Source organism: Chiroxiphia lanceolata, chromosome 15 (assembly GCF_009829145.1).
Source record: "Chiroxiphia lanceolata isolate bChiLan1 chromosome 15, bChiLan1.pri, whole genome shotgun sequence".
Lineage (NCBI taxonomy): Eukaryota > Metazoa > Chordata > Aves > Passeriformes > Pipridae > Chiroxiphia > Chiroxiphia lanceolata.
In genome coordinates, this window is record NC_045651.1 from 1,589,885 (window position 1) to 1,602,746 (window position 12,862).

The window sequence follows — 12,862 nt, forward strand, 5'->3', positions numbered from 1 at the left end:
CCTGCCAAGCCCCTCTGCCAGAATCCTGGCAGCCCCTTGGGAAGTGCTGTGTGGTGTTAAAGCCACCCCTGTCCCCCCGTGCAGGTGACCTGATGAAGAGTGCCTCGGGGGAGTTTGCGGACGACCCCTGCTCGTCGGTGAAGCGCGGGAACATGGTGCGCGCGGCGCGGGCCCTGCTCTCCGCCGTCACCCGCCTGCTCATCCTGGCCGACATGGCAGACGTCTACAAGCTGCTCGTCCAGCTCAAAGTGGTAAGAGTGGTTCTCGGCCCTGCCAGGTGTGCCCTGCCAGGTGTGCCCTGCCAGGTGTGCCCTGCCAGGTGTGCCCTGCCAGGTGTGCCCTGCCAGGTGTGCCCTGCCAGGTGTGCCCTGCCAGGTGTGCCCTGCCAGGTGTGCCCTGCCAGGTGTGCCCTGCCAGGTGTGCCCTGCCAGGTGTGCCCTGCCAGGTGTGCCCTGCCAGGTGTGCCCTGCCAGGTGTGCCCTGCCAGGTGTGCCCTGCCAGGTGTGCCCTGCCAGGTGTCTGTGTCACACACGTGCTGACCCTGCGGGGGGTGTGTGCTGGCAGTGCCTCGCTTCTGGAGCAGGGAGGGTTTTTGGGTTTTTCCTCCCAGCACAATGTGTGTAGTGGACGCCTGTCACTTGTTTTTACACTCATTGTCAGTAGCTGTTGACTTTGAGTTGCACTTTGTTTTGAACTTTTAGTATAGAAACTGAGGCTCTGTGGCTGTAGGTGATAGTTGGCCCTTTCATCTTACCGAAATCATTTGGCTTTCATGTAACTTGGGATGAGTGCTTTGGCAGACCAAGTAAAATGAGAGTGGAATATTTGAGTAAGGCTTTTCTTCCCTTGAGCAAGAGGGTGGTGGGTGGTATGTGCAGAGTTTGAAATGAAATGAGGTTGGATACTGGGCCTGCCTTTGCTCATGGGCTTTGAGGGTTTTCTGTGTGCCCTTCAATAGCTGCTGCTGCAGCTCTGCCAGGGCCCTGGGCTCCTTCATGCTCTTTCAGGTGTGTGTACTTGGCTCTCTGGTAGCTGGTGAGTATGAAGTAGTAGCTAACCCTTGTGTGCTGTTAGCCTTTGAAGTGTGTCTCTCTCCAAAAAATAACAAGGGGCAAAGGACGATTGCTTTCTCTGTCTGCCAGGAAATACGTTCTGAATTGCTTCCTGACCTGTGGACTGTATTGCTTGGAAAAATACGCGAATGTATTTTCTTTTAGGTGGAAGATGGTATCTTGAAACTGAGAAATGCTGGCACGGAGCAGGACTTGGGTATCCAATACAAAGCTCTCAAACCAGAAGTGGACAAGCTTAACATAATGGCAGCCAAAAGACAACAGGTATAGTGTGGCAGCTCTTTCTTCTGTATGTTATTTCTTCTTTTTCAAAATAAGGGAACCTTGCTGCTCTTGGACAGTACTTTTTACTTTTTTTTTAATTTTATTTTTTTATTATTATTTTTATTGCTGATTCTTTGTGTTGCTCTGCCATGTTCAGGAACTCTGAACTTCCTTGATAAGCAGGAAAAGTCTGCTTGGCTGCAGGTTGCTGCTTCTGACAGAATTCGTTCTCAGTAGCATTTGTTGATGTTTAATGCTTTAGTGCCTTAATGAAATGCTACTCCCCAAGACTTGCACTTCCCACTTTGAAGCAGTGCAGGTGTGGATAAGGAAGGAGAAGTGATTTGTTTCCCAGTGCCTGGTGCACTCACCCCTAGACCACGTTGCTGTTGTGGTTCACACAGACAGACTGTGTCCATGTGCAGTGGGCAAAAGTCATGGCTGGGCACAGCCTTTTCCAAGGGAGTGAGTGGTGATGCTCGTTAGTCTTGCACTGAAATGCCCATTTGAGAAGGGGTTTAAATCCCTGTTTGTTATGGGCATGTTCTGTGTTTGGATGGCTCGTGCATAACCTTAAATTGCGTGTGAAATTTGTTTTGTTCAACAGCACTGGTGTGACTCATTCTTGTGTAGGTAAGTTTTCAAAAGAAAGCAGAGGTGTGGGCAGTTCCACTTATCAGGAATAGCATAATTCTTGTAAAACATTTTTTGCCTCTTTGTTCTGCTGATATGTACAAGCTAAAATTGCTTATGCACCTCTGACACTTCTTGGGACTTTTTGCAGAGATTTATCTTAGAAAATAAACTGGGTACAGTCTAAAATGGATTGCCAGTTGGTTATGTATCTCAAATCTGATTGCTGTAAATGGGAGTAGGGTTGTGATGGCAATGCAATAAATGCTCCTAAACTGCTCTGTGATAGATTGTTCTGCACTATGGGAAGTGGTTGTACAAAATCTGTAAATCTGTATGCCTGCTTGGAGTGCCCTCCCTGCTTGGTGTGTACCTTACAGAGGTCACATATTGCCCATTCATTTTGAAGAGTCTGACAGATTTTTTTTTTTCCCCCTTTTCTCAGTAGGGCAGTCCTCATCTTCATTTTCGTCACCTCTTTGTTAGATTTAAGAGGTAACTTTAAAATTATGATACTGCCAATAACTGTGTTCATTCTTCCTTTTATAAACTTACTGCTTGTGCTGGACTCAGAAGCTGTATCTAATCAGAGTGCTTCTGTTCCAAAACAGAGGTGATGGTGCTTTAGAGAATTGCAACAGGGAGTGTTTGGGAAAAGACTTATGGACTTGCTCGCTAATCTTAAATTAGCAGTAATTACAATCATTGGATTAATTTTGTCTCATTGGAGGTGAATAAGAAGTTGAATGAGATGATATATTTGTTCTTCTGAAATTAAGTACCCCGAGTCTCTTGAGAAGAGTAAACGTCATCTTCTAGGTGTAATTAAAGAAAACATTCTGGTTGTGAGCCTGGGAGTTTAAATTAAAGATGATCTTGCTTCTCATCTGCAAGTGCAAGACAGGGCAGCTTTCAAAATGCTGGTCCTGTGCTGCAGAGAGGAGCAAAAATCCAATGTCAGATTTTGAATTGTGGAGTTGTGAATTGCCCTACAGTTATGGTGGTTTTTGTCTTTATGAAGCTTTTGTGTTTTACAATTAGTTGAGCCCTCAAGAATAAGAACACTCAGTCAGCAGACAAATTTGAGCACACCAGGCGAAGAACCTGCCTGTCTTTTGAAGATGCGCAGAGATGGCGTGTGGATGTTAAACGTAGGGAACGTTCTCAAATACTTTTTTTTTTCCCTTTAATTTTCCTGACAGGAATTGAAAGATGTGGGTCACCGTGACCAAATGGCAGCAGCCAGAGGAATTCTGCAGAAGAACGTTCCCATCCTGTACACGGCATCCCAGGCCTGCCTGCAGCACCCTGACGTTGCTGCCTACAAGGCCAACAGGGACCTGATCTACAAGCAGCTGCAGCAGGCGGTGACGGGCATCTCCAACGCCGCCCAGGCCACTGCCTCCGACGACACTGCCCAGCAGCAGGGCGGGGGGGGAGAGCTGGCCTATGCTCTCAACAACTTTGATGTAAGTTTTGAACCCTTTCTGTTTGAAAAACAAAGTGGTAACTCAACACCTCGAGTGCTGTGTCCAGTTCTGGGCCCCTCAACTCAGGAAGGATATTGAGGTCCTGGAGCAGGTCCAGAGGAGAGCAGCGAGGCTGGGGAAGGGACTCAAGCACAAGTGCTGTGAGGAGAGGCTGAGGGAGCTGGGGCCATTCAGCCTGGAGAAGAGGAGGCTCAGGGGAGACCTCATCACTCTCTCCAACTCCTTGACAGGAGGGGGGAACCGGGGGGGGATTGGTCTCTTTTCCCAGGCAACGATCAGCAAGACAAGAGGGCTCGGTCTCAAGTTGAGCCAGGGGAGGTTTAGGTTGGAGATTAGAAAGAACTTCTTTACAGAGAGGGTGATCAGCCATTGGAATGGGCTGCCCAGGGAAGTGGTGGATTCTCCATCCGTGGAGGTTTTTAAGACAAGACTGGATGTGGCATCAGTGCCATGGGCTGGGAACCACAGCGGGATTGGATCAAGGGTTGGACTGGATGATCTCGGAGGTCCCTTCCAACCCAGCTGATTCTATGGTTCTGTGATGTTTGTTCACCTGGTTTAGTGGCAGCAGCTGACTTCTACTTATATTGCCTGCAAGATCATTTTCTGCTGAAGTGCAGCAATTCATAGGTAAAGTGAAAAAAAAGTCTTTTTCCAAGCTAGGGTTGATGGAATATAGAAAGTTATCTATGTGGTTCTTGGTGATTGAAGGCTGTCAAATTAAACTAGCTCTGAAATAGCAGTTAGCCTACTGCTACCTTAGATGTAAGCCCTTGGTTTATTTGAAATTGATTATTTCATAATATATTTATGTAATGTATTCTTGTAGGTGACAGAAATGATTTATTAAAAGTGAATAATGTCTTTTGGAATTGCCCAAACTACCTATTGAGAGGGACATGAAGTGGGAAGTTTAATATGATATTTGGTTGGGGATGAAGTCATTTCACAATGATGTGTTGTACTGATCTGTCATGTTCTTTGTCTCGTGTTCAGCACGTTGCTGAGGACAGCCATGCATTTTTACTGAGATCTCTTTCCTTTTGAAGCCAGGATTCTGTGTCTACAACTGTTTCAGCCTCTGAATTTTAAACACCTTACCTCAAGAACTCTATTTAATATTGCAAAGCCATCACTCAAAAGGCAATTAATAGTTGTGGTTTTGCCAGATTTTAATCACTGTCTCCTTTTCATTCTTACCACTCTTGTTCCTCCCTTTCTGCCATATTTCTTTTACCAGGGTAAAGTACTATTTGAGTTTTCCCTGTGCCTGGTGGGAAGCCTTTCTCTGTGATCTCTTGGGTAACAAGAGGATGTCATGGCTGTCTTGATCCTTGTGACTGACTTCAGTTTTAAGTCTGCCTTTCTTATTCTGTCAACTTTGTGCTCCGTAAGGCTTAGGAGTGTGCCTCAGGTTCCCCTGAGGGACCACAGGGTCTCACAGGTACCTGTGGGAGGGGAAGGCAGGCCCTGCAGCAGCAGTGTCAGGGACTGACTTGGGTACATGGAAGTGCAGAAGCAATTGTGTTCAGGTTTGTGGAATGGCTTATCCAGCTCAAACCATCTAACAAGATTTCTGATATATCGCTGTATTTTACTATACAAGCTGGAGACTACTTTTTTGAGTGTTGCAGTTGCCATGAAGCTTGTGAGCTTTTAATTCCACTTTGTGGGGCTCTCTGCTAGCAGCAGTGCTTGATCAGCAGGCCAGCTCAATGCACAGTGTGTGCAATAGCTCTGTCATCTCATCTCTGCCAAAGGAGGCTGACAAAACAAATGTGGTGAGATTCTTGGCAGATGTTATCCCTTCACTTCATTTCCTGCTGCTGCTTGAGTGTTATTGTGCTCCTGTAATAGAGGCTTTGCACACGCATGCCCCCACATACTCCAGTGATGGTAAAATATTTAATGGCTACCAGAAAATAACAAGCTGATTGTTATCTCTCCTTTCTGATAGTGCAGTCCATGCTACCATTGTATTAACTACATGGCTAAAAGCTTCAGGAAAAGTGAGGAGCGTGTTGGAGAGCACATGCTGTGTTCTCATCCTGCTGTGATGGCTGAGTGGTTGCTCCGTTGGGATATGAAATGTGCTGGCTGGCAGGAGAAGCAGTGGTTGTGCCATGGCTGCTGAGCTTAGCTGGTGGACAAACTGAGAACTCCCAGCTCGAAGGACTTGGGGCATTCTCTTGTAATTAGCAAATCTTGCCCCTGTACTGGGAAGAAAACCCATCCAAACCCTAAACCAACCCCCAAACCTTCAAATGGCCAAATAAGTTTTCTTTAAGAAATTAGAGACCTGTTGAAATAAATGACGGGCAGGTACTCAAAGGTGGTAAATCCTGCACAGCTGCTTCCTGGGGAACTTCCCTGGCTGGTGTGTTGGCCCCTTGAGAGCAGATACATCAGTGCTGCTGTTTCAGCCTTAGGTCTCTTGCTATGCTTATGAATACTCTGGCAAGATAAAACTGTGATAATTTTCCGTCATGAAGAAATTGATTTCTGTGCTGTTTGAAACCTTTGTGTTGATATTTTCCTGGGGAATTTTTGAGAATAGAGTTGTATTTACCTACCTAACAGCAAAGAGAAGGAAGAGTGGACAAAGTAGGACAACGGAACACCATATACAGGGCTAATTTTGGATGTTTGTTTTCTTGTTCGTGATGGGATAATTATATCTGACAAGTTAACTAGTGAAGGCATGTCTGGATTGACATGTAGTTAGGAAGAGTTCTGTACTTTGAACCTTATTTGTGCTGGCACGTTCAATTTTTGCCATTCATGTAACGAGGCTTCCTGTGGCCAAGATTTGTTTAACTGTCAAAGCAGCACAAGAAATGACTGGCGATGTAATCTGCTGGAGAACCTCTTAGTAATTTTACAAAACTACTCATGAAAGTCCTCCTCAGTGCCAAAATAGTGTCGTTTGCCTTTAAATGCCTGATCAGGGTGTTGCTCTAAGTGTTGGTTGTGTTGGTGACTTCTCAGTAACTCGCTGCTTGGTCCGATCACTGATTTTGCAGAACCTTTCTTTTACTAGAAACAAATTATCGTGGATCCATCGACCTTCAGCGAGGAGCGTTTCAGGCCGTCCCTGGAAGAGCGCCTGGAGAGCATCATTAGCGGCGCGGCGCTGATGGCTGACTCATCCTGCACCCGTGATGACCGGCGGGAGCGCATCGTGGCCGAGTGTAACGCGGTGCGACAGGCCTTGCAGGATCTGCTCTCCGAGTACATGGGCAACGTGAGTATCTCCGACTGTTGGCTTCCTTTGGGTGGGTTTTAACTCCGTATGACGAGCTAAAATGTGGAATCGAAGCTGTGTGTCTCAAAGCTGGTTTGTTCTGGTCCAAACAGAGTTTGAAAGGTAAAGAATAGTCCCAAAAGGTTTGTCTTGGGGCAGGATGAAACAACTTAAATCATCAATGATACTTATCTTAAAATTGATCTCTAATCTTCCAAGCAACTGTTATCATCATCAAGTGTTAACCCTTTGACACTGCTTTTATTTCATGACTGTTAAGGTTGGTTTCTATAGGAATTCAGTGGAATTAGTCTGGTTTTCCACCTTGGTTTACATAAAGTAACGGGGCTTATGCAAAAAGTAGTACTTTGCTTCTGTTGACTCTCGGAAAGTTTAACTGTGTCGTCTTTTTAGCTAAAGGCAGAAATTGTCAGAATCAAGTTAGTTATTGTCGCTACTCAGTTTGAGTAGAGCTGATGTATGAAGTCAAATATTTAGTGAAGAATCCTGAGAGCAGTTTGGTATAAATATTGGGCTCTGAGCAGTTCTTTTCCAGTGTTTAGGCACCGAATGTGCATACACAGTATTTGAAGCCTGGGAGTGTTTCTGTGGTTGGAGTAAGTATCATATCATGTGGATGAGCTGCTGCATCTGAAGGCATCATGATATAATATTGGACTTTCTTCCCCTCCATTGCTCTTTTGCTCTTGTCCCAGCAAGTTTTCATCTGAGTAACTTGCTGTGTTGAGAGGTGGCTGGGGATATCATAAGATTGACACTATATCTGGTCATTAAACTTGAATACTGTTAAAGCCGATTTTGGAAATACAGTTGCAAAAATAGCAACAACTTAAGCAAACTATGTGACTTGTAGAACTGTGGCAAGTAAAATTGTCTGAAGAAATGTTAATGGGAGTCTTATTTATGCCTTTGAACATGTTTGATGTGAAAGTTCAGAGATACTTTTTTTAGATAGTAGGTCTTATTTAGGAGCCTCAATGTGTTAAGCACCTTAACTTCAAATCTTTTGGCAAAAGCGACTTCAGTGCAGAGTAAAACTGGTCTAAAGGCTGCCATATGTGGGTTGAGGTGGTAGAATTTGGAGAACACATGCAGTGTGTGGTAGAGAGAAAGGAAAACAAGGATTTCTGTTTACCAAAGACAAGGACAAAGTAATTGAACAAAACTGATGCAAGTCTGATGTAGCCTGCAGGCTGAGCAAGGTAATTCATGTAGTCTGTCTTAATTGCTTGTGAAAGTAGCTTGTGCTCAGCACTGACACTTTGTAGAACTTCAGAGTGCAGCTGGGAAGCAACGCACGGGGTTGTGCCATTCTAAACTCCGGTGAGCAGGGTGTTTTATTAGTCTGTGAAGAAGCATCAGCAAAAATCCCTCAAACAAACGTGCTGCTGGTTTGGATGGAGCCCTGTCAGCATGATTGAGAATGGAGCAGCCACCAAAGGCTAATTGAACATGTGGAAGAGGTAAATGCTCGGTCTTGCATGTAAGAGTTGGTGGCATTCATCTCATTGAAAGTTGGTCAATACCCACGTGAGAGTGCAGAGCTGTGACTTCCTCTCCCAGAAATGCCTGTCCTCCTCCTCAGCCATGTGCTCTTGCCTCTGATACCAAGTTAAAGAATGTATTCCCTCCGTTATCTCCTTTAACACATTGTGAAATTAGTGGAGCATGCTGAATTTTTTAAAATCACTGCTATGTTATGATTGTAGACAGTGTAGTTGGGGAAATGAGATTAGAAATTCAGTGAAATGGAGTGGAAAAAGCAATTGATAAATTATGGTGGAAATGTGGGATGGTGTGTAAAAATCCATACTGTAAACCCCTCCATGATTAAGCTAAAGAATGACTAATAGTTGGAAATCTAAACAGTGAAAATGGTGTGATACATCTACAAGAAGAGTAGGGATGTGCTGACTTAGAGTAGTGGCAGAGGAAATGTCATTTCATATGTATGTGTGATATACCCACAGCTCCTGGGATGCTTTGCTCCAGTCTCCCTTTGAAGGAGGAAGTGAATTGGGCATTAAATCTGTTAATTGCACAGCACTTGCTGTGCATCATAAATCCTATCCAAGTGCTAGAGTAAGAGGTATTTATTGGCCAAGTGTAAAAATTCAGAGGGAGGATTGGATGAGGAGTACACTGGAAAGGCAGAAGCACAGGAATGCCTTGAGGCAGATTCCCCTTTAGTTTTTAATGTCTTCTCTTTTAGTGACTTCCTCTAGCTTTTGGGTTTTCTTTCAGATCTCTGGCAATAACAAGACTGTTTCCTAGATAGCTTATAACTCAGTTTAGTGTTTTGGACCCAGAGTTTAACTGTTTGTGTGCCTGTCCTTGAGGGTCTGTAAGTCTGTGTCATGAAAGAAAAGCATTGGAAGCTGTGTTATGGTGTGTGGCAAAGCTTTTAGCTAAATAACAGTTTTTTGGTAATAAACTGAATTGTAGGGTCTCTTGGCATCTGCTGGCGTGGTGATGAATTCTGAGATTGTGCTTTTAAAAGAAGGGCAAGATTTGCTTCTTCAGTAGTTTGTTACAGAAGTTTGAATCCCCTTTTTCTTAGATTGGTGTCTGTTATTTCATTTCCCACCTAACACACCTATTCTGCCCTTCTCAAGAGCAGTCCAACTAAATTTGGTACATCAAGGCCAGTATCCTGTCATGACAGTGGTCAGTAGTGGATCCTGCAAGCAAAAGGACAGGAACAAGGGAGGTGTGTAGTTTTACTTACCCCAAGTGTCCCCCAAGTGCTGGCATTCTGCAGAGCTGGCATTGCTGACTGCATTTAATGGCTCTTGATGGACTTTTCCCTTCTGAATCTGTGTAGTTTCTTTCTGAACCCTTATAAACTTACAGCATCCATAACCTTCCTTGGCGTGGAGTTCTGCTTAAATGGGTGCTGTGTGAAGAAACATCTTTTGTTTTCAAGCAGAACACCCTTGTGCCCCTTCTGTTGGATGTTTCCTTCGTCTCAGTTAGGAAAAGGCCCTGAGCAGCTACTCCTTGCCCATGTTTTTCTATGTCACTTAATGTTGTTTTAGAGCTATAGCATGTAGGAGACTTTTTGGTCTTAGCTTCCCCAGAATGAAGTGTCTTAGTTTAATTAGGTCTTGCCATAAACGAGATACTCGACACCTCCTCTCAGCTTTGGCTATGTCCTCGTTATCATTATTATTTAGCTTAGTCCTGTGGACTAGTCAGCATCTGGTGTGGTAGTGGTTGTCTCCTTGTGTAGATCCACTTGGAAAATCCAGCTCATGTGGCCCAGGAAAGTTCTGGGATGAGAATTTCAGCATGTGATGTGGCAGTGACTGGGAAATGAGTTTCAGAAGTGTGGCTCGTGTGAGCCAAAATGCTGCTGTGGTCACATTCCACCATCTCCTTCTGGGCCTTGTTTGGATCTTCACACTTACTTTGAGGTTTAGGGACCAGAGCTGCCTCGGCTGTTCAGAATTTGGGCAGTGTTTTGATTTCTGTTTTTGTTGTGTAGTCCTGAACTAACGATGCCTAACACTGACAGCTGCTGAGCACGGAGGGAGCTCCATGAACAGCTGCCCTCAGAAGGATTTAGCTTCTGAGCCATGGTGGCAGGAGGCTGTTTCTGTGGGTGTTGAGATGGGCTTTCATTACCAATGTCCACTTAGCATCATCTGCCACTTGATGGCCCAACCCCTTGGTTTATAAGCCACGTTCCTTAAAATGCCATCTGTTCATCTCTTAATTGTAGCGTCTGATTCTATAGCTTTTCCCCCTCCTCTTGCACTTCACCGGGGGGAGCTGTTTTCCTTTATAGATTTTGCTCACTTCTCACAATTCCAACAGAAAATAGTTTTCCTTTTTAAACTTGCATTTCAGATCCCTCCTGGATTGAAATAGCAAACATGGATGTTTATTTGCATTTGGGTTTTATTACTTGGAGTAAACTTGATTCTTACTGCTAGTGCTTGCTGAATGGCAGAGCAAGAAGGGGAAGGCCTAAAAGAATTCATTACTGTTTCTGACTAGTGCTGTAAAAGCAGAGTAGTCCAAGGTCTTAGTTCTGGGATCAACTGCCCAGAATGCAGTAAGTTGACCACATCAGTTGTAGCTAAGTTTGTAATATAACTCACAGATGGCCAGCTCTAGATCTTTGTGTGATCTGTGGCAGTCAGGCATTCTTGGTGTGTATTTTATTAATTAAATGAAAACGTGTCAAAGCATATTTGAGTTTAGTTGGACATCATTTCCAGACTTAGGTAGGCCAAGAGGACAGAGTAAAGCATCTGATTGAGTAATGTCAATATTAACAGTGCACCAATGAAGAAGTTAATAGGAAATACAAGAAAATACAATGGAAACAGTTTTTTGTGTCTAACTCTATGATCTTTTGTGGGGGTACATGTTGACTGGTTGCAGTTTGCCCCCAATAGAAAGTATCAAGCAGTGTATTTTTAGATACTACTACCAATTTATCCCACTTTGCCTTTGCACTGGCAGCTGGTGCAATTCCTCTCCCAGTGCAGAGCAGGTACAGTCACCGTCTCTGCTTTTTTGTACTGTGCTACTCAGCTCTGCCTCTAAGTTAACATAACTGCAATGAATATACATGGATATCTAAGGTACTGAAAGCAAATGCATAAAAAAAGAACAGTGGGCTGACAGCTGAAATATTTCTGTGTTTGAGAAGCTGGTATGTAGAACAGAGAGGTGTCCACTGACACAAATCCACAAACTTCAAGTCATGACAGGTACATTCTCTCTACTGTAGCTCTCTGGGGGTGTTATTAGGGCAGGACTTGGGCAGCTTGCCTTGATGGCAGCTGTGTGTCACACATGGTAAACCCAGGAGATGGTGGGTTGGGGCTGGGCTTTGAAGTTGGTGTTTGGGGTTTAGTAGGGTAAGGAAGTGCAAGCCGTGCTCTCAAAACGTAACCAGCAGTTCCCAGTCTGCTCTCAGTGTGCCTTGAGCTTGCAGAAGACGTCAGTTACCTGATTGACATGTAAGACTGGAAATAAAAACTTCCTTAAGCTTTTGCCAGTCCTTTTTTATTGCTTGATGTGAGAGCCCTGCGGGGTGGGGACGGGTGGGCTCCTCTCCACGAGCCGTTCGGCAGCAGCGGTCGGAGGTGTCCTGCCCTGCTTAGTGTGCACAGGAACATGCAGAGAGCTCTCACGCTAAGTCTGTTCTGCACCCCATGAATTTCTAATGCATACAGCAACCCTTTTCATACACACACCAGTAACTGGGCCATGTACAGCATAAATGTTGTCAGGAGTTGTAGTTTGGCTAGTAGGGAATGCGAACCTGGAGCCCCATAGTGTACCACATGCTCTTGTACAATAAAATCCCTTGTTACTACATTTGGAACTGATAAATCATGTTACATAAAGTAGCTTGACAGGTCCCATTTCAGTGGGAATCTTAATGCTTTCATATTAACATTCTGACTGTGTCCTTGACTGTCTGGATTGCTTGAGAGGTGCTTGGCAGCAAATGGAGAAAAGCCATTGGGAGCTGGTTTCAGAGCAGGCATTCCAGGCACACATCATTTCAGGATGGTTTGGGGGTTTTTTTCCCTCCCAGTGTCCATCTTCTCTTTGGCCTCAAGTGGTTGAGTACCATAGCTGTGTCTGTTAGATTTTGATTGAACTTACACTGGTATGGCACACTTTGAAGGTGGTTGAAGCCCAGGCTGCCTCAGGAACTCTTGCAGGCCAGCGTGGCTTGGATCTTGGAATATCTGAAGGGAGGTCTCAGCACTTCTGGTTTTAGGCTTGGTGAACTCATAACTTGCTAAATGCTTGTTTTGCACCCTTGTGTCTGTGTTCAGTGCTCTTACGGAAATGTACTGCTCCAAACAAGTGCTGTTTCCTCAATCTTAATTGCACTGTTTTGTTTTTCTTCCCTAAGCTTCTTTGAGCATCTCTGATGCTTGAAAGTGATTGGGCAGCAAAGTGCCTGGCTTATCTATTCAATATCTGCTGGGAGAAATCATTTGTCTTCAGAACTACCAGCAAAGGTTATTTCTACTCCTGACGCACTTGCAATTTACGGAATGGAGATGTGTTTTCATTATAAACTTGCCTATTAATAATGTTGATCCACAGCTTTCTGTGCCCATCAAGGATCCAAGCTTGGAAAGGAACACATGTGAATTTTC

General features: G+C 44.6%; 1 protein-coding gene across 3 annotated transcripts in view; it reads left to right on the forward strand.

Annotated features, from left to right (window-relative positions):
- CTNNA1 (catenin alpha 1) overlaps positions 1–12,862 on the forward strand; it is a 119,707-nt gene that overhangs the window by 24,822 nt on the left and 82,023 nt on the right. For all 3 annotated transcript variants that reach the window (XM_032702792.1, XM_032702794.1, XM_032702793.1), the window contains 4 exons: positions 85–251; positions 1,218–1,337; positions 3,173–3,439; positions 6,501–6,704. In XM_032702792.1, the coding sequence (XP_032558683.1) occupies positions 85–251; positions 1,218–1,337; positions 3,173–3,439; positions 6,501–6,704 (758 nt within the window). The remainder of the gene's footprint in view (positions 1–84; positions 252–1,217; positions 1,338–3,172; positions 3,440–6,500; positions 6,705–12,862) is intronic.